The sequence below is a fragment of the Camelus bactrianus genome, chromosome 32, assembly GCF_048773025.1.
Source record: "Camelus bactrianus isolate YW-2024 breed Bactrian camel chromosome 32, ASM4877302v1, whole genome shotgun sequence".
Classification (NCBI taxonomy): domain Eukaryota; kingdom Metazoa; phylum Chordata; class Mammalia; order Artiodactyla; family Camelidae; genus Camelus; species Camelus bactrianus.
Genome location: NC_133570.1, coordinates 17184505 through 17209920, shown reverse-complemented (window position 1 = coordinate 17209920; position 25416 = coordinate 17184505). Strand labels below are relative to the sequence as shown.

General features: G+C 47.6%; 1 protein-coding gene across 2 annotated transcripts in view; it reads right to left on the bottom strand.

Annotated features, from left to right (window-relative positions):
* Positions 1 to 25416, bottom strand: part of SEZ6L (seizure related 6 homolog like) — a 159349-nt gene that overhangs the window by 52558 nt on the left and 81375 nt on the right. For both annotated transcript variants that reach the window (XM_074356146.1, XM_074356147.1), the window contains exons 2-6: positions 10499 to 11269; positions 9557 to 9690; positions 6935 to 7127; positions 4803 to 4988; positions 696 to 861 (exon numbers count right to left, since the gene is read on the bottom strand). In XM_074356146.1, the coding sequence (XP_074212247.1) occupies positions 696 to 861; positions 4803 to 4988; positions 6935 to 7127; positions 9557 to 9690; positions 10499 to 11269 (1450 nt within the window). The remainder of the gene's footprint in view (positions 1 to 695; positions 862 to 4802; positions 4989 to 6934; positions 7128 to 9556; positions 9691 to 10498; positions 11270 to 25416) is intronic.

Below are 25416 nucleotides of genomic sequence, written 5' to 3'. Positions count from 1 at the left end.
GCTTTCTAGGATCAGATCCCAAAAAAACCTCTTTCTCTCACATCCTTGTCACCATGTCTGTTTCCAAGGGAACTCAATCTGGGACAGCACGTCAAAGCTGCTAAGGTCTTAATTTTCTAGGACATTCCAGAATATTCTAGAGTAAGTTCTCAGGTTAGTAAAGTTTTAAGATTCTGGATTCTGTGCACATTACCTAGCATCTACAGACGTGCTCTGGGTGACATGTTGTCTTGTATCCTCTCTAGTTCCTTCATGTGCGTAAATCTGTTTTTTAATCTCAACTTCCTATCATACCAGGAACTAAAGTTCCCTACTTCTCTCCTGTTCTCCATGGAGCCTAATTCATGACTAGGAGAAGGTACGCAGTAAACATTACCTCCTTGTTCAACTGCAAAAAGGGATGTGCAGGAGGAAAGATGAGGAAGTGAAATGTGGGGGAGCTGGATTCCCTTCCCGCCTCTCCCCCTGCCCTCTGTGACTAGGGCAAGGCCCTCTCCCTCTGTACACCTTAGTTTCCTTACATGTACAAGGAGAGTTTGAAGCTGATGGTCCCTAATATCCTTGCCACCCTCCCCAGCCCTCCCTTTTTTGACTTCCATGAGCCACCGTTTTAGCCATTTCAAGACTCCAAATCCCTTGCCACTTGCTAACACTCTGGGAGAGAACGAGGCTGTCTGGGGGCCCTTGGAGGTTACCTGTCCTTCTCGTGCAGCGACAGCCTCTCAAAGTGCAGATGCAGCTTCTGACCCTCTGGAGCTTCAATCATCCACACACAGAGCTGGCTCCCGTTGGTACTTCCCGAGTGACTCGGGGAGAGGACGCGGCCGATGGTGGCATTGTGCACAGCCCCTCCACAAGGGGCTGGGGCCAGAGAGTGGTGGTGGGGGGGTGATGAGAGGAGAGAGAGACACAGAGAGAGAGAGAGAGAAAGTGAGAGTTTCATCCTTCCCCGATCCCCACTTCTTAGTGGAAGAAGCAGGTGGGGACGAGGGGAACCATGGGAAAGGCCTGCCCCCGAAAGAAGTTCATCCTGTCTGACAGCGGATCTAATTCCACGATTGGAACCATCATCGTGTGAGCTCCACGGTAGGAAGGAATGACTGCGATTTAAGGATTCTTCCAAGGTGCTGCCTGTGCCATTTCTTAATTATAAAACGGTAATCAAGAAAGACATAAACAGGCAGTTCACAGAAGAAGAAATGTACTTTTAGGTACTTAGTAAGCACTAAAATATCCAGCCTCACTAATAATAAAAGAAATGCAAATCTAAACTGTATTCTATTTTCGTGCACTTAATTGGTCAAGATAAAAAGCAACAGTAAACCAGAGATGGCACAGGTGATGGGAAACGGTCACTCTCATTCAGGCCTGGTTAGAATGCAAATTGCTATGACCTTTCAGGAGAGCAATTTCGTGAAACATCTAGAAAGTATGTTCAAATACTCTGACCTAGTAATTAAGGTTCTGGGAATTCACCTTAAGAAAAGATTTAGAGAGTTTCACAAAAATGTGTGAATGAGGATGTTCACTGCTAGACTGTTTCTAAGAGCCAAAGATGAGAAATAACATGAACGTCCACGTACAGATACTTGGTGATATACATACACTCCATTCATACAGTTTTTAAAAAACTACGTTCCCAAAGAATACTTGAGAATATAGGAAATACATAAATACAGAAAATAGAGGAAAATGCACACTATATTTTAAGTGGAGAAAAAGACAAGTTGGAAGATGGTCCACCATTTCCTATTTCAGTGAGCTACATGCATGGATCAATTGAGAACAGGAATATAAAAGTGATTTGCTACAATCTTCAACATGTTCATATTTCTTGGATTTTTTTTTACCAGAGTCATATATTACTTTTACCATAAAAATTCAATAAATATTAAAAAGTGATTTGTGAACCAGGAAGAGTTATTCAAACGTGGGAAAGCAGGGACACAGAAAACAAACTTATGGTTACCAGGACCGTAAGGAGGAAAGGAGGGTAGAGGAATAAATTGGGAGTTTGAGATTTATAAATACAAATTATTATATATAAAATAGATAAACAGCAAGGTCCTACTGTATAGCACGGGGAACTATATTTGAAACCTTGTAATGGCCTATAGTGAAAAAGAATATGCAGAGAATATATACGTAAAACTGAATCATTATGCTGTACACAAAAAATTAACATGTCATTGTAAACCGACTATACTTCAATAAACAGACAAACAAAAAAACAATGTGGGAAGGTAGTCTTTTCCTTATTCTGAAGAAATATTTGACTGTCATTAAATGTTTGTTGAATGACTGCATGACTAATAAGGAATCGCATAGATGAGAAAGGCAGTCAGCTTCCTTCTCTACTCTGGACTCTGCTGTGACCTACAGCAAAGACACAGCCAAGAAGTCTGGTACTTCTTTCAGACCATGGACAGAGCACCGGGTCACTCTCTCTCCAGGCTGCCTCCTCCTTCCACACCCACAACCCTATTTCCATCCTAAAGAGGAGGTTCAAATCTGGCCAGTGCCACTTTACCTGCTACGGATCTAGGACAAGTCCCTGAAGCTCTCTGAACCTCTAGTTCACTGTAAAATGGTAACAATAATTCCACCCTCCTTATAGGACCGTGGTGAGAAATCAATGAAACATTGCACGTAGAGAGCTTGGTGCCACCCCGGCACAGAGAAGGTGCTCAAAATGTAACCAGCATGACTGCCCTATAGCTCAGGAGCTGAGGAGATGGGGGATGCTGTCCCTGGTAGGGGGGCGCCGGCCATCTGTCCTCCCTGAGATGCCTTTCATTTGTTGCCTCTCTGCTCCCTTCCTTGCCTTATTAAGCTGCCTGATGACTCTGTTTGGCTTCAATTTACCAGCCATGGCTCCCCATCCATCTTTCTTAGCACAAATTGAGGCTTAATTCCTCTCTTAACACATAGATAAAAATTAACGCAAGGGAGCATGGAGACCAACTGACCTATGGTTTGGATTTTTTTTTCCTTTGTTAAAAAAAAAAGAAGAAAAATTCTGAAGGGCCTTGGGGGAACAATACTGCGACAACTAAATCTCAGAATTTATCATCAGCTCTCATTTGCATTTTCAGTTCCATTGACTATGAACGCCTGGAGGGCAAGGATAATGTTTTCTTATTCCCAGTCTTCTCCTTGTACATGGCTCATGGCCTGGCACATAGTAGGTTCTCAGCCAACGTGGGCAGCCTGTACTCTCCAGCCATGGTCAGGACTCTTGAGAATCTAGTAGGGTTTTGCTCTCTTGATAACTGAAGGTGGTCAACGTTATGGCCACTGGAGCAGGGACAGTGTGGTAGGGCCCAGTGTTTCTCAATCTATAATGTGCACATGAACCACAAAAGGAGTATGTTACATGTAGATTTTGATTTGCTTGGTTTTATGGGGCCCAGGACCATGTGTTTCTAATAATCTCACTGGTCTGCAGACTGCACTTCGAGTAGTGAAGGTGTAAGGGAAAGAACTCAGGAGAGGAGGATTCTGGACTCAGTTAAACTTCTATCTGGTGACTTTGAGCAAGTGACTTCACCTCCATGAGCCTCAATTTACTCATCTGTAAAATGGGGATAATGCGTCCCACCACATAGGATTGCTGTGAGGATACAGACTGGACACAAAATACGGCAGCGGTCACATCAAAAGCACAAGCAACATACAAACAAAAAATAGATAAGACAGATTTGGTCAAAATTAAAAACTTGTCTGCACCAGACAATCCACAGAGTGGGAGAAAATAGTTGCCAACTGTGTATTTGACAAAGATCTAGTACCCAAAACATATAAAGAACTCTGACAACTCAAGAAAAAGACAAATGACCAAATTTTAAAAAAATGGGCGAGGGGCTTGAATAGACATTTCTCCTAGAAGATATACAAATGGCCAAGAAGCATGTGAGAAGATACAATATCGTTAGCTGCCAGGAAAATGTAAATCAAAAATCAAGGCAAAATACCTTCACACCCACTAGCATGGCTGTAATAATAAAAAGCAAACGTGGAAAGCAGCAAGTGCTGGTGAGGATGTGGAGAGACTGGCACTCTTGTATGCGGCAGGTTGTAAAGTAAAATGGGGCAGCCACTGTGGAAAACAGTTTGATGGTGTAAGGTCACCTTCAAAAGTTAAACATGGAATTCCCATGTGACTCAGCAATTCCACTCCTGGGTATGTACCCGAGAGAAATGAAGACCTACGTCCCCACAAAAACGTGTACACAAATGTTCACAGTGGCATCATTCATAACGCCCCCAAAGTGGAAACAACTCAAACATCCACCGACGAATGAACAGATAAAACGTGGCCTATCCGTATCATGGAATATTATTCAGTGATAAAAAAGACTGAAGTTCTAATACATGCTACAAGCAAGGACGCACTTTGAAAATACTGTGCTAACTGAAACAAGCCAGACACCAAAGATCACATATGGTGTGATTCCATTTACATGAAATGTCCAGAATAGGCAACTCTGTAGAGACAGAAAGCATACTGGTGTTTGTCAGGGGCTCGGTGGAGGGAAAAATGGGGAGTGACTGCTAATGGGTACAGCGTGTCCTTTTGCAGGTGATAACGGTGATGGTTGTGTAACATTGTGAATGTACTAAACATCATTAATGGTCAATCTTAGGTCATGTGCATTTTATCACATAACAGAGCTTTAAATAGTAGCAGAGATTTGTATTTGGAGGTCTCTTCCCCTAAGGTCAATCTTAATACCCTGGGGGCTGACCTCCCCCCTCCTCGTGGACCAGCCGCGTTTGGTCTGGCTGAGGCTGGCGTGTACCTGAGCACACGGGCTCCGGGCTGCTCCAGTGGGGCTTGGAGGCATTGATGCACGTCAGTGTCTCGGCTCCCTGCAGCTCATAGCCCAGGTGGCAGTGGAAGTGGGCCACCCCGCCCGAGTGCAGGCCCATCACCGTGACGTCCCCGTAGTCTGGCCGGCGGGGAAAGTTGCAGCTCAGCATGAAGGCTGGGCAGAAATGCAGAGGTAGACGGTTATCTCTCAGAGAGGGAACAGAGAACGTGACCCACATCCTGGGAGCTGATTTGTGCTGAGGAAAAAGGATAAGGCCCCTGGGGACCCCGGAGCTCTGGAGGTGGGTATTTTTGTGACTCGGGTTGATCATATGGTGTATGTGGTGCTGAGATGGCCAGATTGGCGCTTTTCCTAGGCTCAAAGCTCCCCACCCTGCCTAGCCAGAGACAGTAGATTTGGGGTGAAAAATGTGTGTCCCATACCTCACTGGAGACTCTCTCCACGTGGACATAGAATGACTTTCTCCTTGAGCACAGGAGGGGTGGGGTTGCCCAGCTGGTTAGTCCCACCTGCACGAACATCTTAGGTGTTTGTTTCAAATGCAGGTTCTTGGACCAGAGTTGGAATAACTAGTTCCTCAGGAAATGCCAAGGATATGAAAGCTTGAAAACAACTGTCCTGGGAGGTAAGGGCTTGGACTCTGGTGGAGACCAATGTGAGTTTATGTTCTTCACTCCATCACTTAGAAACGGTGAAGAAACCATTCATCCATCACTTGAGAAAGTGACACAGTGCCCTGACCTTCACTCTCCGCATCTTGCTGGTGGAGTCAATAATGGTCCCTACCTCACGGTAGGTGGTAAGGATTAAACGGGAAATGCTGAAAAAGAGCCTCCGTAACTCAATGTCTGGTGCACAGTGCTCGCTGGATGGGGGTGGTAGAAGGGTGTGTGTGGCCGCATTGCACTCAAGCTTCATTTTCACAAGAGGATGCTAAACCCATCCTAGCTCCGCCCCCTAGACTCTGGTCTGATTTCTCCTGCAGCCTAGGACACCTGCATTCCCAGTACTCATTAGAAGGACCAAATTCAAGTTCATGTCTCAGCACACTATTTTCTTTTCCATTTTTAAATTAACAAAGACCAGAGAGCACAGTCTCCATCTTGAGAAGGTGTGATGACATAGACACTCTATATAGTCGTCCATCTGTTTCAGAAACATCCAAGGGGAAATTTTTAAATGAATTGTTTTTTTCTGGATGTTTGGTCAATGTGACATAAATGTGGATGGTTTTCAGCATCCCTAGCTGTGGCTAAGAGCTCCTGGTAAGGGAAGTAACCCGAGGCTGGGGAACCGCCCAGGAGGTGGGGAATTGGGATGACATTGAAGAAGAGAGAGAAGGAAGAGGGAGTGGAGGGTGGGTATGAAGACAGGGAGAGGAGGAAAGGAAGGAAGGAAGGAAGCAAGAAAAGGGGCAGCAGAGGGAAGGGAAAGAGAAGAGAAAGGTGAACAGAAAGCAAAAGAGGGGAGAATGGAAGACAGACAAAAAGGAAAGAAATAGTGGAGGAGGAGGAAAAAGAGGGGCGGACCCCGGCAGCAGAGGCTCTCGACCAGAAACCCACAGACGCATGGGACCCATGTACCAAATTCAGGAGCCATGAACTTGAATGGGGAAGGGGGCTTGCTTATTTTTCATTAACCTTTAACTCAGATGGTGGTGCTTCCCTTCAATCATGAACGCAGGCAACGCACTGTAACCTCATCACAGAACCTGCGACTCTGTCACCGAGGGAAACAGCAGATACTTTCCTATCAAAATGAGTATCTTGACATATTTCTTCTGCTTCTCAGTACTGTGAAATTACAGTAATTATCACAGCTGCTGGGAAATATTATTTCATGTGTTAATAAAAGAAGCACATAGATGCTGATATCACAGATGAAAACAGTATTTTGACAACTGCTATTCAATAGGGCTGGTTTCCTTTTTAATTGTGTATGTTTTATTTTATGCTCTTAAAAACATAAATCAAGGGAGGGGTCCATAGATGTGACCAAACTGCCAGAGGGGGCCCCTGGCACCACAAGGGTGAGAACCCTAGGCTCCAGAGGGAAACTGAGACAAGAGTTCCGTGCCGGCAGCCCCGGCCCGGTCCTACCCTGGTAGTGCAGCTGGAAGGTCCCCAGGCCGTCGTCCTGGAAGGTCCGGAAGTAGACGGAGATGGTATTGGTGGGGCTCCGGATTACCTGCCCCTCCACCAGGAGGGTGTGGTTGGCCAGAACAGTCAGGGAGGGGCCGTCCACCCCGCGGATGGAAAGCAGCTCCCCTTCGGACAGGTTCACGCTCTTTACCTGGGGATGAACAGGGGCAGACAGACAGAACCTGAGTCGTGTTTAAGACAGGACCCTGGGTTGGGGGTGTAGAGCTCAGTGACAGAGCGCGTGCTTAGCACGAACGAGGTCCTGGGTTCAATCCCCAGCACCTCCATTTACAAAAACAGACAAAATTTTTTTTTTAAGTTTAAAACTTAAAAAAAAGACAGCCCCCACCCCCACCCCAGGCTTTGAGGCTACCAGCACAGCAACCTACCCCTCCTCCAACCGGCCCTGGGTCCACGGGGAAGACAGGCCCCAAGCCCCAGCCCTGGGAACACCTAGGCCCCCTTCCTGCCCCTAAAGGGCTAAGGGGACAGAGTGAAACCAAGCTGCAGGGTGGAGGCACTGCAAGGGTCTGTGAGCCCCCTTAGCTGGGTCCCACGAGACAGGCTTCCGGATGCTGGCAGCCGAGAGACTCTCCTGGACCTTATTTTTCAGCATGTGCCTCAAGTCCCATCTCCAGGGAGACAGAAGAAGGCCTTTCACCAGAACATAAGTTCCAGGGAGGTGGGAAAATTTCCATGTTGCCCAGGGTCCCCAGTGCTTAAAATAGTGCCTGGCACATGGCAGGTGCTCAATAAATATTCATAGAACGGCTGAATACATTCTTGCCCCAGCTGGTGAGGGAGTGAGGGGGCCTCATCTCTAGAACTTTCTCATCCTCCCCAATGGTGGCTTCAGTGGCAGAGCTCCCTCCAAGAACCGTGTACTTGGTCTGCTAAGTCCATTTTCCAGGCTTGAGAGACAAAGAATGGAGATGTTTTACTTATACACAAGGACAAATGGAGCCATGGGTCAGGTGGGGCCTTTAGTCCCCAGTGCCCATTTTGAACATTTCTGCTTCTCCTAGTGGGGCCTGGAACCCCAAACCCTCTGTCTCTTGTCTAAGCAAGGCAGGCATTACCCACAAGCCTTTCCTTTTTCGGAGCAAACACCTTTCTCTTCTCTTTGATGAACTCCTACTCATCCACTGAAGCCCCACTAACACTGCCCTCCATTGTGAGACCTTCCCTGACTGCCAAGAAACTTGCCTGTCCCTCCACCACGATTTTTACAACATCTGCTATAAACACTACTAGAGACCTTTTCAAAAGGCATCCCAGGGTCTTCTGTGTGTGCCTATCTCAGTCACAAAACAGTGAGACAGTCCTTTAGGGCAGACACTGCATCAGTTTTTGCACACCATCCTGTCCCCTAGTGTCAACTGCTGTGATTGGTATATAGTAGGTGCTCAGTGAAGGAATTCTATGGTGTCTGATACAGAGCTGTGTACAGCATGCGACACAGAGTGGGTCTCTTCAAGTGGAGGAAAGTGTTCATTCAGTTCCAGAATCAGAGGGACTGCAACTGTTCTCTGGCTGAATTCCATGAACATTCATTGAGTACCTACTACGTGCCACACGTTGTGGTAAGCTCTGGGGGTTGCAAGGACCATGAACTCTGTTGAGAGGCTTCTCTTTTATCCTCCCTATACAAACAGAAAGTCTTTTTAAAGTAACATTCTGCTTAGGCCATACAACTGACTGTGCCTCAAGACTTCTGGTGACTCTTTATTGCCCATTAGAAAAAGGTACATGTCCAGCCCTTTAACCTTGGCCTGGAAGGGTCTGCCACCACGTGGTACTGGCCCCCATTTCTGGCTTCACTTCCATCCTTTCCTCGGCGAGGCAGTGAAAAGGACAGTTCACCACTCCCCAGGACAGCTCCTCAGTTCATGTAGAAAAGGACCTCTAAAGATGGGGTGGTTGGTGAGGGGTGGCCTGGAACCAGGGAGGGGATAATTGGTAACATGCATTGAGCGCCCTCTCTGTCTCCCCTAGGCTCTGGGTGGATGCTCTCTGTGCATTGTCATATTTATCCTTCACTGAGACTCTGTACAGTAGCAACATTTTCATCTCTGTTTTACTGATGAGGAAACCGAGGCTCAGAGAGATGAATGACATCCCTTGCCCAAAGCCAAGCAGCATTACTGGTAGAGCTGGGACTTAAAACTCAGCTGTTTGAGCACTATGCCAATCTGCTTTTCTGTTTTTAGTTCCCAGGCAAAAGTTTAGCAAACAAATGAACCAGGTGGGGCTTCCATGAGTGTGTGTGTGTGTGTGTGTGTGTGTGTGTGTGTGTTTGATAAATTTGATAAGCAGGGTATCAGAGGACTTTCCTTCTGGGTTTAATGTCTCACAATTTATCAACACATCCTCTTGCTTCCATGTATGCTAAGCTATTTCCAGCTGTGCACTGAGTTGGGAACTCCTATTCATCCGCCAAAGCCCAGTTCAAATTGCCACAGTTAGGGAAAAGACAGAACCAAACTAGTTAGGATGATGACACCGATCCTGGCTCAGACAACCCTCCAGAGACTTCCTGCAAGAAGATGCAGCCACCGCAGGGTACCTTTCTGGGCTTACCTGCAGTTCCACTCCGTAGCCAGTGTAGACTGTCACATTGTAGGTGCACTCCAGGAAGCTGTTGAGAGGCAATGGTGGGTAATCACTGGAGTCGATGTACCCTTCAGGATCAGAGAAACTCACACTGCAGAGAGCTGGAGGAAAGCACTGTAATTAGGACACGGAGAACAGCTCAGATGGAATCTCTCAGATGGGCTATGGGCTGGAACAGGTCCGCTGGGAATACCTGTGTCCTCCTGGCCCCTCTCCTCCCACTGCTGTTAATTCTTCAGCCCCAGAATCAACTTGCTAATTAAACAGCAACGGTTGGCATGGAATAACGACTTACTACATGTTGCTAAGCACCTCATCAGTCTACAGGGGGGACCCCTGCGTCTTCGGAGGGACTGATATTTTGTTCTCATTTTAGAAATAAGTAAAGCAAAGCTCAGAGAGGGAGAGCATCTGGGTCAAGCTCACACAGCGATCAGGAGTCAAACCCAGAGCTCACACTCTTTAATGAGTGGCCACTTTGCATTTGTCCAAAATTAATGAATGATTGACAGCCGATGTCTCTCTTCTGAGATGGAAAAAAGGATAGAAGAAAGACTGGAACACAGAAGTGCATTTTATCAAGTTCATGGAATGGTAAAAGCAAAAGCGTGGTGGAAGGCTAGGGCCTGCTAGGCAAGCTAAAGGATTCTACTTCAAGGCGACAGGCTGGGAACCACACTCCTGAGCTGTGTGGCCTTGGGCAGGTTGCTTCATGACTTAGGGTCTCAGGTGTCTCATCTCTAAACTGGGGATACTAATTCCGAGTCACAAAGTCAAGCTCATAGTCAGTGCTCCCAGATGGTAACTAATGGTGGGGCGTAGACCTCCCTGGGGCCCCCTCCCCCCCATGCCTGGAGCACAGCGGGTGCCTCACAGTCCCGAGGGCTGGAAGAGTTGGGGGCTGCATACCTGGGGCCTGCTCGGTGGTGATGACCGTGGTGGTAATGATGGTGGACGTTGTGGTCTCCTGGCTCTCCTCTGAGGCCGACCCGGTTAGCTCATTCTCACCTTTGTCCATCAGGGTCATGGGACTGGCGTTCTCAGGGGGAGCCTCGTGGGCCTCCTCGGGCATGGCGGGTGCCCCGGCGTCGGGGTCGGGGCTCTGGGGGAGCGTGTGGGCCAATGGCGACTGCGAGGTGAAGGGGGCGATCTGCAGGGGTGCAGGCGTCGTGGGGACCGCACTTTCCTTCCCCTCCAGCCAGAGGGGCTCCTCCGAGGACAGGGTGCCAGTCTCCTCTCCTGCGGAAGCCAGGTGGTCCAGGTCCCCTGGGGGTTGAGGCTTCTCCGTAGCGGAGGAGAGGAGACCCAGGCCAGGGGATGCTGGCTGGGACCCCACCCTCTGGACTGCTGCTACAGAGGTGGCCTTGGGCCTCAGCTGCATCCTGGCTGAGTTCACCTGCTTGAGCGAAGGCGCCTTCTTCCTCGGCGGGGAGGCGTGCCTGGTGCCCAGCTCCTCTGGAAGTGGAAGCAGTGTGGACGGGGCCACTGAGTCTTGAGGCGCGGATGGGACTGTCCCTTCCAACTCAGGCTCATGAAGCTCTTCCCCGAGCTGTGCTGGATTCAGAGGGGCCATGGTCACTCTATCTTCGGGGGTCTCTTGGCTCAGACTGCTGCTCCCCATGGCTCCCGAGGGCAGAAGGTAAGTACCCGAAGGACCAGTGTCTCCCTCCAGTGGCATATCTTGGAAAGAGAACAGACATCAGTTAGCTTGGGGCTGGGGGCTTTAGGTCCTCCACCGGACAGACTCTGAGGGTGGCCCTCCTAAGGTGGCACCCAAGGCTTGCCAGGATGCCAGCACAGTCCAATCAACCAATGCAGGGGGCACCTCGTTTCCTTCTTCCCTTCCTCCCTTCCTTTTCCTGATCATGGATTTGTACGGTTGATCGTGCCCAGTCTGAGCTAAGCGGAAACTGAGAGCACAAGGATCTCACAGTCCAGTTGGGTATGTCCTGGGAGGGGAAGTCAGAAAATAGAAACAATCATATTGCATGTGATAAATGCTATGAAAGAGAGAAGCTTTGTGTGCTAAGAGGACAGAGAGGACAGGCCACCAACGCAGTCTGTGGGGCAGGACTACCACGTACAGTTGAGCAGATTGTTCACTGCGCAAGGAAATCCCATGAGGAGGAAGAGTGGGACTGTAACCAACCCACAGTCTCTTCCCCAAGCTGTGTGCCCCAACTCAGGACTATATGGTCCTGGGATCGGGGGAGGATTTTTGTTTTTGTTTTTACTAAATACACCTAAAAGGGACCTCGTGGGAGACCTAGAAAGATTTGAGTATCCAGAATCCTGAGGCAGGTTTAGTAGAGGTGAGGCTCAGATGAGGGCAAAAGAGGAAGACAAGAGAACAGGCGACAGAGGTGGAGGGTGATTCGAGACAAAGCTGGTGAGGTAGGGAGGTTGGGGCCAGGCTCTGGTGGGCTTTGTATGTCCTGCTTGCTGGCTCCTTGTGATTTATTTTTGTCTTGAAAGTAAAACTACCTAGTAATTGTAAACAAGGACTGCCGTTTGGCAGAAGCATGCCCCAAAGCAGCTTCATCTACTTATCCGAAACTCAGGGCTGCCAACTGCAAGCTGATAAGTGGCTTTCTCTCTCTGAGCCTCAGCTTCCCCAGCTGTGAAATGGGGTTATTGTCCCATAGATGTTATCATTCAAGAGTTGACATCATTCAGTGTGTTATATGATGTGTATAACACATACGTACATAGGGGTCCCTCACCGATAGTCAGTGCCTAGCACATGCCAGCTCTGTCATCGTCCTTACTACTGTCATTGCAATCTCTCCTCTCAGCAGGATGCTGGAGCAGTCAGAACATTCCCGATGATGACGATCTCAAGATAGAAAGGAATTATGTCCGGGGGACAAAGGCACTCAGACCGATAGCTGTCCTTGTCGATATTCCACAGAAAGATACTCGCTCAGCATCAGTCTCGGGCCCTTGAGCACTGTCATTTAAATTTATTTCCGCCGCCGCTGGAAAGGTTCATTTACTTTCATGGAGTCGGGGGCAGTGGCTTCATCTGTACAGACTGCAGCCGCCTGCAACTGGCATCGACAGATGTTCCTGCCGCGTAACACTGGTTACCAGCCTGTGCATCCCGGGCTGACCTGGCACTGGGGCAGGAGCGGGCATCAGGGAGGAGAGGGTGTGTGGACGACCTGAGGACAGATCAAGTTCATCCAGGTGCCAGGCAGGTTTCTCAGTCCAAGAAAGGGCCAAGAAGAAGAGCTGAGGCCTTGGAGTTAGACCTGGGTTCAAATCCTGCCTTTTTGACAGTTACTAGCTGGGTGAACGTGGGCAGGTCCATTAAGCCTCTTTTTTGTGTAATAGACATACTCCATCAACTTCGTAGGATCAGATCAGATTGCGCGTCTGTGCAAAAGCTGTGACTTTTATGCTCACAGTGGCCTTTATCAAATGATTGATGCTGACCATCTTTGTGGGCTATTGAGTGAGGAGGCGATGAGACAAAAATAGGAGAGGATGAGGGTTCAGGACACTTGACTCCGGAGACCCAGCTGTGGATCGATGCACGGAGCTTGGATGCAACCAGGGTTTGGGGGACCCGGTTGACGGTCCTGTCTTGATTACTACTCCCTGTTGTAACAGTGTGGATTCTTCTCTTCTCTCCAACTTCTCTCTCTCTCTGTGTTGAATGGGCAGCTGGACTCGATGGGGCCTAAGGGCCCTTCCCGCTCTGACGTTGATGATTGAAACAACCGGGTAATTGGCAATTATTCTTCGAGCCTGTTGGTAATCCTGCTAAAAAGGGCAAAGTGACAGCCTTGATCCTGACACTGGATTGTGACTTTAGCTGGGTCCTGTGGCTATGTTAATTTCAGCCAGTCTTTTTACAGAATTGTCCCCTTGATCACAAGGGGCTGGATGAGAGGGAGGAAGGAGAGGGTGTGGGAGATCAAGATACTGGGAAGCAAGTTGTTTCAAAGAAGCTGATGAAAGATTATCCACGACACAAAGCATGTCAGTGCGCCTTGGCCACAGTGATAGTGGCAGTGACAACATGTAATTCTTAATGGCTTGACAGAGTGCTGAATACGTGAATTGAGGCATGGGCTAAACGCTTTGTATCTACTGCCTCATTTAATTCGTTCTCCACTTTATTAATTAGAAATTACTACTCGTATTTTATGGGTGGGCAAACAGAAGCTTTGGGGTACTGAGGAACTTTCCAAGGTCATATTGCAAAGCTGAATCAACCTGTCCCCTGTCAACACCCCTCTCTCTAAAGCCTCATTTTGTTTGTGTTTCTGCTAGGTGGGCTACAATGTTTCTTAAACCCTCCGGATGATAATAGCCCCACCCCTCAACGTGTTCCTTGTGAAAATACGAAGTTTCGGTCTCCCCTGCCAGACCCATCACCCCTGAATCTCCCGGCCTGCTGAGAGCCCACGCGGCCAACAAGAGCAGGAGGAAACACAAGAGAAAGGATCCTGTAGTCAGCTTCCTCCCCACAGTCACTGCTCTCACCCCTGGGGTCCCCGGGGCAAAACCGGTCCCACTCACGGTAGCAATAAAGCGTTTTAGGAAGTCAATCCACTGGACTGAGTCAGCCCTTTCCCACTGAACACCTGGCTGCCGAGAAGAGTTGCATATCCACCGTGTAAATTCACCTCCCTGCCCCTGATGTCCCCTACTCCTCAGAGCTCACACACACTGGGGTCTTGCTGGCTGGCTCCAAAATTAAGACCACGTTGAAGACAGGTGAGTGTCTATCTGTGGTCTGCAATGTGTGCGGCCTTTGAGACCCGGCCTATGTCCTCGGCCAGGACGCTGGCCAGGTGAGTGCCACCTGAAACCAAGTCCCAATTTGAGAATTAGTCCAAATTGGATTCCACAGCCTCAGAGATCCAGAGACTGAACTTGCTTGAATAGGCTGGGTTTTCCTGGGGCTTCCCAGTGACCACTGGGTTGAATTAACTCCTTTTTCTCAGAGCACTTAACTTTTCCAACCATCGTAGTCACATGGGCTGATTTTTCCTTCATCATGTGCGTTCAGTGCCCCACTGGAAGGCTGTCAGTCAGTTAATGAGTGAATGCATTGGGTACTGACTCTCTCTGATGGCTGAAAGTCAACACTCTAGGATATGGTCCCTGCATTCAAGAAGTGAGGAAGGCAGACACATAACGACATCCCCACGTGGGTATCAAACAGAAGAGGCAGAGTTTTAATTAAATACATCCTGATGTTGGTTTCCCCTCTTGAGACAAAACCGAGCAACTGAGCATTTGTTCTGCCGTCCAAGTTGCGGGGTTGGGGGAGGGGGAGGGAGGAACACATCTCTCTCTCTTTTTTCTAACTTTGATGGGGAGATGGGAGGTTAGACTTGGAAGCATCCCATTAAAGTCGAAAAACCACAAGTTCTGAAGCTTTGAAGCTGAATATTTGTACCTTAAATGCCGAGCGGCAGTGGAATGACCGGGAATGGCCTGGATTCCAAGTAATACCACATCGTCACACAGGCACCAGAGGGTAGAATGGGACGTGGAGCAAACAAAAGCCGGATGGTGCTTCTACTACAACGTTCAGTGGAAAGAGCTAGCGGTAAAGTTCTCTGGTGTGGACGCAACCGACTAGAAACAACCAACTAAAACAGATCGCAATGCAGAGAGTCCTTCTCCCATCGGAGGAATGGCTCCCAAATGGTGATCTTGGCTTGCCTCTGAGTGGTGGGACTTTTGGCAATGTCTTTTTTTCCTTCAATTTTTTGGTATTTTCCAAAATGGGCATAATAAATATTTAGGACTTTCCTAATAAAAAAAATTATGAAAAGAGCAAGGTTTAAATGCTGCCTTTGGCACCTCGTGATGGAGAGGAGGAGGGGAAGCAGACACACATTTGTAATCACAGAAGCGCTTCATTCACTAACTGAGTCATTGACCCCCTTTGGGATGCAGGCTCCTGGTGGGGATGGTGGTAATTCTTCTCTTCAGACTGTTCACAGGGAGTACCTTTAGGAGGTAGGAATGGTAGGTGGATCAATTGATATCTTTTTGCTAAACAACAGTACAAAAATGTTAGCCACTATTTCATCATCAATATTAATACTTGATTCAGTCGTGGGTTCTTGTATTTTCATACTGCACAAGAAGGACTTGCCTAGTTCGCCCTGGTCGGTTTGCTTGGCCCCAACAGGGACAGAACCCAAAACTAAACATCACATCTTGCAGATCAGAAGTCTCCTGGAGCTTCTGATTACAAATGCCCAGAGGATGGACCTGATGTCCAGAGAGGGAAAATGGGCTCACACAGCATGTTAGCAGCCATAACAAAACAAGGCAACTTGAGGCTTGAAAAACCACACCAAAGCACACTGAATGAAACCAGAAACAAACCCAGGAGCATCTGGACTGCCGTGAAGAATGTCAGTTCATTCTATGCTTTCTAGGATGGAAAATTCTTTGCTAGGGGGGCAAGGGGAGGCGTTGTAGATGGGCAGTATCCCTGCTCTCCACTTACTAGATGGCAGTAGCCACCTCCCCTCACCCCCAGTTGTGACACCAGAAAATGATTCCAGACATTGTCAAATGTCCCTTTAGTTGGGGAGGGGGAGAAAAATGGCTTCTAGTTGAAGACCACTGGCACTGCCCCCGGAACAGGACAGATCTTCCCTCCCATTCCTGGAGTTGATCTGCTTTGTTTTGCTTATATCATTGAATTTTAGGGTGGAGAAAGTCTTAGCAAAACCCCCATTTTATAGATAAGGACATTGAAATGAGTGAGGGCTCAGTTTCTTTCTCCCACTCACATTTGATCATTCATTCATTCATTTATTCAGAGAGCGCCCACTATGCACCACTGTGTACTGGGTCAGGCCAGGGGTGTTGGTATCCCGGGGTCCACCTTGGATAGAAAACAGCCAGAACTGATGACAACAACCCATTTCTCTCAGCCAGAGAGGACCCAGCTCAGCCGGCTCCCTCAGCCCTGCGGGAACGAGGACCCTTGGGTAGATTCACGGTGCTGGCCCCGTGTGGACTTTGAGAAGACTTTCTGGGACAGAAAGGGCAGACATGCAGGGTACGCTCAGGGGGAAGTGGGGCTTTGTCTAGTGCCTCAGTCGCAGCCCTCTACCTGTGCCCAGGCTAACGGTACTGATATTCAGGTGGTGACGGACACCCTGCTAAGTGCATTCCCAGCTGTGATCTTATTCCAGCCTCCAAACAAGTCCATAAGATCGGCATGTTGTTTCTCCCATCGTATAGATGAAAAAAAAAATTACGGCTCAGAAAGTGGAAGTGACTCATGCAAGATCATAGAGCAAAGCTGGGGTGGAATTAGACACTTTCTGACATTATTTTCTGTGCCCTTTCCTCTTTCCCAGACCCACAAATATTTTTCCCCTTATAAAACAGTTTATTTTAAAAATGGAAGAATATCTGAAAGGTGTAAAATCAGAATGATCAGCCCTGCCCCACCCCTGCCCATCCAACAGTCCTGCCTTCCAAAGGGGACCCATGTTAATAGGATCTGGTTTAATCTTCAGATTAAAATGCATGGCTATACAAATAGTGAAGGGTTTTTACCTTAAAAGGTGTGACAGCGCATAGGTGTGTGGGGCTGGAGTCAGAGCTGCTTGGGTTCCAGACTCAGCCTGCTGCTAACTGCCCGCGAGACCCTGAACATTCCCTTCCCTTCTCTGGGCCTCTCTGTTCTCATCTGTGAGGCAGGATCATACCAGCCTCGTCTCCTAGGGTTACCTGAGAGTAAGATGAGATCATGAGTGAATGGCACAGTTCACACGGCAGCCTGTCAGCCCTCAGGGGCACATTGTTGCTTTCTGTCTGTCAATCTGGATATTCACAGAGTTATGACATTTTATATATCGCTCTGTCACTTACTAAGAAATGCGTTTTGAAATATTTCAGTCATTCAGAAAGAGCTAAAGACTGAGGCAACAAATAACTGTACATGTAACACTTTTAGCTTGAACAGAAGGCGGTCGAAGCCTGTCTGTTCCTCCCTACCATATGATCCTTCTTCCCCACCCCCGGGAGTAGCTACTGTCCTGAATTCGGCCTTCAGCACCCTCATTTATTATGTGCATTGTTTACATTTTACTGTTTCTGTTATTTATTGTGTGCATTTATTTATCACACACATCAATATCTCAACAATATATGGCATTGTTCAGCCTCCTTTTTTTTTTTCTTTCCCTTCCCTTCCTTTTCCTTCCTTTCTTTTTGGTTAATAATTTGTGAGATTCATCTATCTTAAGCGTAGTTTTGATCAATTCCTTTTTCACTGCTCAATAGTATTCCACTACACTAGTGTTCTATCACCAATTTTTCACCTAAAATCTATCATGGATATCTTTTTGTCAGCCCAGATGTGGCCACCTCATTCTTTTTTTAGTGGCTACATTAAAATAGGAACATATACATTATTGAACCAGGCTCTTAAATCAATTAATATTTAGGTTGTCGCCATTCTCCACCCTGTCTTCCCAATAACAGTGCAGTAAATACATATCTTTGGTGAACGTGTCCAGGTAATTCTTCAGGACAGAGTCCTAGCAGTTGCATTGCTCAGCCAAAAGATGTACATATTTAAAATTTTGACTGACACTGAAAAGGCTCTTTCCAGAATAATCTGAGCCTCTTTGTTTACCCTGCCACAAACTCTACACAGGAGCACTGCTGCCGTCCAGCTTTGCCTATGCTTAACTTCCAGTGACTTGTAACTAGACAATCTGAGTTGGAATCTGGGGCAGTTGGGCTCAGGCGCAGTGAGCTTCTAGAACACCTCCCAGGTGATTTCGAGGTGCTCTGTCTAGTTGCTGCTAAAGCTGTGCCCCAAGTTGTTCTTGGCCCTTCACCTGCCTCACCAGGAGGCATCCAGGAAGACCATTCTAGGGTGAATGGAAAGTCCACCCCAGCATGGCCAGAGTTCATGTCACAGATCAGGCTGGTGATCGGGGGCAAATGAGGGCTAGGAAGAGAGTGTGGATGGAATGGCTTGAGAGCAAAAGAGGTTCCATCTAAACAGCAGGAGATTTCTAGGTAGACAGGCTGCTTGGTCATGTCCCAAAATGGAGGGACACTTATGGTCATGACACCCACGGAGATGGTGCAAAGCATTCACAATGCAAAGTAGGGCTGTTTGTATTAGCAAAAATCTGGAAACAGTTTGCCTGTCTGTCTAGAGGGGGCTCACTAAACAACTGTAGAGGCACACAGGGGCACACATGCAGGGATGAGACACAGTCGCTGGTGAATAACATGGCAAGTGAGCTGCAGAACGTCCGGAATTACATCTCCCCTTTGACTCAACAAGTCTGCTTCTGGGAACCTATCCTGCAGAGAGATGCCTGCCCCCAAGCAAAACGACACACATAAAAAGGTTAGGCAATGCAGCTCTACGTGTAGGAGCAAAGGACTTGGAGACAAACCAAGTGTCCATCAATAAGGTTAAATCAATTACGGAACATCCAGACAGAGTGCCGGGCAGCTGCAAGGAAAGATGGCGAAGTTGCCTGTGGACAGAAGCGGAGAGATGGCTGAGGTTTCCGTGTTGTTAAAAAGCAAACTGAAGAATGGTATGCAGAGTTTGCTGCTTTCTGTGTGAAAATGGGGAGAGAAAAATAAAGCTCGGTGTGTTTGCGTTTGCTTATATGTGCATACAGAAACTCTGAAAGGAGACACAAGAAACTAATCACATTGGTTACAGGGGAGGTGGAGCATTAGACAATACAGGATGGCGAGTAAGGGTGGGAAGGAGAATTTTCACTATGTACTTTTTCATAGATGCATATATATGTATCTATGTGTGTACATGTATGTATATATACACATAGAGGTGTGTGTATATGTGTGTCTGTATCAAGAAAACATTACCTATTCAGTAACTGTGTAACTAATTTAAAAATAACAAAAAGAATGGCAGAGCTATGTGCCAACAGAATTCAACGTGAAGTGGAAAAATCCAAGGCAGTGTAGTGGGTATAACAGCTCTCATGTGGGTAAAAGGAATACATTTGAACAAGGTAATGGGAGTTGCCTCAGCAGAGCAGAACCGAGGCTTGGGGTGGGAGAGGGAATCACTTTTTACTGTGCATCATTTCTTTATAGCTTCATTAATTTGCCACGAGCACACTACTTTTATAGAAATAGTAATTAGTAATAGTAATTAATAATAATAATGAACGCCCTGAGGTTTGCCACCCCAGTTTCAGAGAAGGGCGGAGAACAAACTCCAGCCTCTCTCGGGGTTTCTGACAGCTCTCACATTTCCAGGGTGGGTGGGAGAATGAGCATCACTGCAGCAGGGAGGCCCCAGGGACAACAGCCGTGCTCCGTTTCTCATCCCTCCCTCACCCCTCCTGGGAGAGGAGGGACCACCTGACTGGAGGTGTTAGGGAGGAAGGTATTCGGGGCATCACTGACATCCACTGCATCCTATTAGCAGGGCAAAGCCGCTGGACCAAAAACCCAGCAGTGAAGTTCCCTGCTTCCCTTTCCAGACCTCTCTCCTTGTGCCTGGGTCCCTCGAATCAAAGTCCCTTGGGCAGGACAGAGTGTAGGTGTTCATCCGTGGTCTGCAGCCCAGCTTCACCTGTGATCAAGCTGGTCCCATCTGGCTCCTTGTGTCTGTCTTCCACTTGGTTAAAATCAGAGGAGAGGACCACCGAGGTGAGTGATGACCATCTCCGCCCCCTGCACTGACTAGTTAAGAGTCCAGAGTCCAGACCATGGGTTTCATGGTCTTGTTTATTATACTGAGGTTAAACACAAGTAACCTGGACGTCACCTAGCACATCATGATCTTCAAGGGAGTACTGACTTTGCAATTCTATCAAGTGGTCTGTGGTGGTCCTCCATTTTTGCAAGACAAATGGGAATCTTCAGATATAAGAAGACCATCAGAGCCACTGCAGATTTTTCACCACATCTTCAAAATTGATCCCCAATCAGGATTTGTACCAGATGAGCCCTTGGAAATGATCAAATCATTGTGGGTAGTTGGGTAGTACTTTCAAGATGTAAATCAGATCATAGGATCTCTGATTAAAACCCACCAGTGATTGAGAATAAAACCAAAATATTGTTAAAACGACCATACTACCCACAACAATCTACAGATTCAATGTCATTCCTATCAAAATACCAATGACATTTCTCACAGAACTAGAACAGATAATTTAAAAATTTATATGGCAACACAAAGTCCCTAAATATCGAAAACAGTCTTGAAGAAGAACAGAGCTGGAGGAAACTTACCCCTTGACTTCAGAAGATTATACTACAAAGCTACAGTAATAAAAACAGCGTGGTACTGGCACAAAAATAGACACATACATCAACAGAATAGCACAAAGAGCCCAGAAATAAACCCACACACTTACAGTCAATCTGTGACAAAGGAGGGAAGGACATACAATGGAGAAAAGACAGTCTCTTCAATAAGTGTGTTGGAAAAACTGGACAGCTACTTGTAAAAGAATTAAACTAGAACATCCTTCAACATTACAAACACATACAAAAATAAACTCGAAATGGATTAAAGACTGAATGTAAGACCGAATACCATAAAACTCCTAGAGGAAAACATGGGCAGAACACTCTTGGACAAAAATTGCAGCAATGTATTTTTTTGGATACATCTCCTAAAGCAAAGGATCGTCAAGCCAGCCTCTCCACCAGGCTGAGACATTCATCGCTCCGAAAAAAATCGTCTAAGGAGATTACTTCCAGGGGCACTGAGTAGTTGCAGACAGAGCATGAGAAACATCTAAAGCAGGTCAGACCCCGTCAAGGAACTAGGGTTCCACTCAACACAGTCCAACGGGGGAGTTGAATGAACTCAGCTTTTCAGTTTTACAAGGCACCCAAGAACCTGGGTCCCACCATGAGAGAAGCAAAGAGAGCAAGCTGTATCTTAAAAAGGTATTTTTAGATATCCCAGTATTCCCACACATTGAAAACCCTGCTTTTCTCCTGGACTTTGCTCCCTAAGTCCAGCCTGTTCCATCCACAGTAGTCAGAGGAATCTTTCTAAACCATCCCTTTCCAGTGGCTGGTGGTCTCTCCCAGGTTTCCTGTCCTTCCCTTAGCTTCCAATACTACCAAAACCATACTGCTGGGTATTCTCGCCTTGCCTTAACTCCTCCCCGAAAGATAAGCCACACCATTTATCACACGATCGTACTTGTCTAACATCTTTTCTATTCTTCCTTACTAGGAGCAAGTTTCCTGAGGACACCAATCCTCTCTGTCCAATTCGTCCCTGTCACCCTAGAACCTATCCCATGACCACGAGCCTGACACACAGTAGGTCCCTCATAAATATCTATTCAGTGAATCCTAACCGTGCCTGCAGCCTTGTTGAGAACATGACTCAGGGTGTTAGATTAAGTCCACCTCTCTACGTGAGGGCTTACGGACCAGCAGACGGTTAACACTGCCTCGCTACCATAAAGGTGAACCCTTAGGAAACAAAGATGCTTTGGTTCAAAGGATCACGGGTGGAGAGTTGTTTTAGGTGAACGAAAGCACCTATTCCTAATTCAAAACATAATCTCATCCCGGTGCCAGGAGAGAGCAGGAAGGTAGCCCGCTCCCATCAATCACACGGTTTGCTTCAGCAGTGGGAGGGCAGATGGAAACCCGACTGGTGAATTTGCTTGTTGGTCTCAGCGCTTTTCTGCCACCGCCCAACATGCCACAGTCGCAAGCGTGGAGGGGAGATTTCAGTGCAATGTGCGTATCACCCCAAAGCTCACACCAACTGCATCTGTGAGTGGACACCTCGACCCCTCCCGTGTCTGCTGCAGAAGCCCCCCGGAGGGCTGCAGGGGACTTACAGCAGGTGTTAAAAGGATAAGCTTTTACAAGGCAAGAAAAGACTCAGTGTTTAGGCTGCAAGAGTAATTATCTGATAATTGTCCTCTGTGAGCTGGCTTCTCCCCCCACAAATGAGCTTCCTTTGCAATTCATGTTGGGTTCAGAAAGCCTTGAAGATTCTTTTATGTTCAGTTACGTTTCATCAGAGCGATGGCCAGTGGTGCATCCATCTTCCCAGTGAATGAGCCCACATAGCAGTTGGCACAGGGGTGCGATCCCGCCTTTGTATCTTTAACAATCTGATTAACTGTGGCTGACATCAGTGCCAACAGATTAGCATTTAAACCCTCCCCTCGCTTCCCACCTCCGTCTCCCCCGCCCTCCCCCAACCCTCCCCCAACCCTCCCCCATTCACATATCATGGTGCAACGAGGTGATGTCTTGCTGGTAGTGATGGGGAGAGGAACACGGCGTGATTTCTTTGTGTACATGAAAATCTGTGAGTCACTGAGGGAGGACTGGGAGACAGACACACAAGACAGCTCAGAGAGGAACCCCCCCGGTGGGAAATCTATCTGGGTTCAATTACCTACATCCTCACATAGACAAATATAATACTTGGGAATGAAGCCAGATGGCCTGGGAGTGAGTTTAAAAGACATCACCAGTAAGCTCACAATTTCTCTTCCCCTGTTTGTTCATATTCACAGACAAGAACAAAGCACACCGCCATCCTGGGATGCTTCTGAGACAAGCCCAGAGTGGAGAAGGTCCAGGGAATCAGGAGACCCGGGTTTTCCACCAAATTACTATATACTTTGGGCAAATTCTCTCAAAGCCTCAGTTTCTTGCTTGACAAGGTTAAGAGAGTCATCTGAGCCTGGTCAACTTTAAAGAAACAAAACTGGGGCGATGGGGAGCAGTAACGTGTACGACTGAGTTTCAGAACTGTGAGGCTTAATCTGTTTCATTAAAGAGTTGAGGGCTGGCCTGTCTTCAGACAGAACACGGACAACAGTGGCTTTATTTGCTGGGGGCAAACAAAACATCTTCATGGCTTTACCTGCAGCATTGAAATGCTTTTTTTTCCTTTTTCTTTTCCTGAAATGTAGCTATTGTTATCTTCATTTTAATAAAGAGGAAACACTGGTAAGTGGCAGAAGGTTAGGGTTTGAACTGGGGCTTTCTGACCCTCAAGCCTGTGCCTGTGTTTGTGTCTCTCCTCCAGCTGACCCTGACCCTGGCCTGGCTGCTTCCTGGCTGCATGCTGTGTGCTACCTACTACCAACAAATCAGCACCGGAGCTGTTCCAGCTAAGAGGCCTGCAAAGACGGAGGAGGATGCTGACTGCGCCCTGCAGTAGCAGAACACCAGATGCTCTTCCTGAGGCCTGGACCTCAGAGGAAAGCGAGAGGACAACTCCGACAAAGGCAGAATCTAAAGAGGTGGGGGAAGCTGCCCAGCACCCCCACTTCACAGGCAGGCAAACTGAGGCCCGTGGGGCAAAGGAAAAAGCTGGATTAGGCAAGTCAGGATGCCTTGTTAACTCACCCTATGGCCTTTGGTAAGCTCATTCTCATCTCTGGGCCTCAGTTTTACCCTCTGTTTAATGGAATCATCTCTTCAAATAAAACCTTAAGAGGAATGACAAAGTCCAATTGTGCAGTAAAGGATTAACTCAGCAGGCCTGGGTGGTCCACACCCTGAACATCCCAAGGAAAGGCTTGGCCTTGCCCCTGGCTCTTGGGATGGAACCTTTAAGCCCTTGGAATATCCTGCCTGGTAAGAGCATCTCTGTTTAGCTGGTGGCATTGGGCCCCACCAGGCACACTATGTGAACAATGTGATTTATGGCGGGGGCCTGGGGCTTGGTATCAGTTTGACCTCTAGAGGGGCTGGGGACTAAGACAAGCCCCCTGGGTGGTCAGTCACACCTAAGTGATCAACCCCCAGTAAAACCCCCGGGGACCAAAGCTCAGGAGAACTTTGGGGGCTGACAATACTCTGCGGGTGTCGCACAACATCGTCGCTGGAGGTAAGCAGTGTGGGCACGGCCGTACTGGGAGAGGAGAACTGGGAGCCTGTGTCTGCCGCTCCTGGACTCCGCTCTACGTGCCTTTTCCCTTTGCTGATTCTAGTCTGTATCCTTTCGCCGTAATAGACCAGAACTCTGATTATGATGGCTTTTCTGAGTTCTGTGAGTCCTTGTAGCAAATGACTGCACCTGAGGGTGGTCTTGGGGAACACTGAACCCCCATAGTCAGCCAAAAGTGGAACCTCATGGATTGAATCAGGAGTAGGGGGTGGGAGTCTGAGAGCTGCTCCCCTAAGTTTTTTCCTTCCCTGGGGCACATTTGATGATGATGATGGTGGTGATGATGGAAGCTAATGGTGATGCCGGGTCCTGCAGTTCATGCTTTTATACGAATCACTTCATTTACTTTTGTCAGCACCCTGGGAAGTAGGTAATACTATTACACCCCTCCCCATTTGACAGATGAGAAAACTGAGACTCAAAGAAGTTTGGTTTACTTGCCAAAAGCAACACAACTAGTAGCTGGTGGGGTTGAGAATTGAACATGATTTGTAAAGCACTCGGAAGGTTGGTTTTTCATATGCTTTTCAGATCATCTGTCTTAGAGATAGATGACCTTAAGGGACAGTTTATCTTTTGCGGCCACGGCTGAGAATTCTGGGACTTGGAGGAAGAAACAGTTTCTACTTATCCTCCAGTTTTCCTCTGCTCTCTCAGGTGACTTTGTCCGTGCCAGGTCCATACCTGCTAACTTCTAGGTCAACCTCAAGGGGGACTTGGGCCAGAGACAGGAGAAGCCATTGCATTCAATTCTACCCCCGCCTTAACCCATCCATCCTATTCCATTCCATTCCAAATCCATTCCACCCATCCTATCCCTTTCTGTCCCATCCCATCTCACCCATTCCATCCTATTCCATTTCAGTCCATCCCTTCCCATTCCATCCCATCATCACGTATCGAGCACACACTGTGTGTCGGGTGG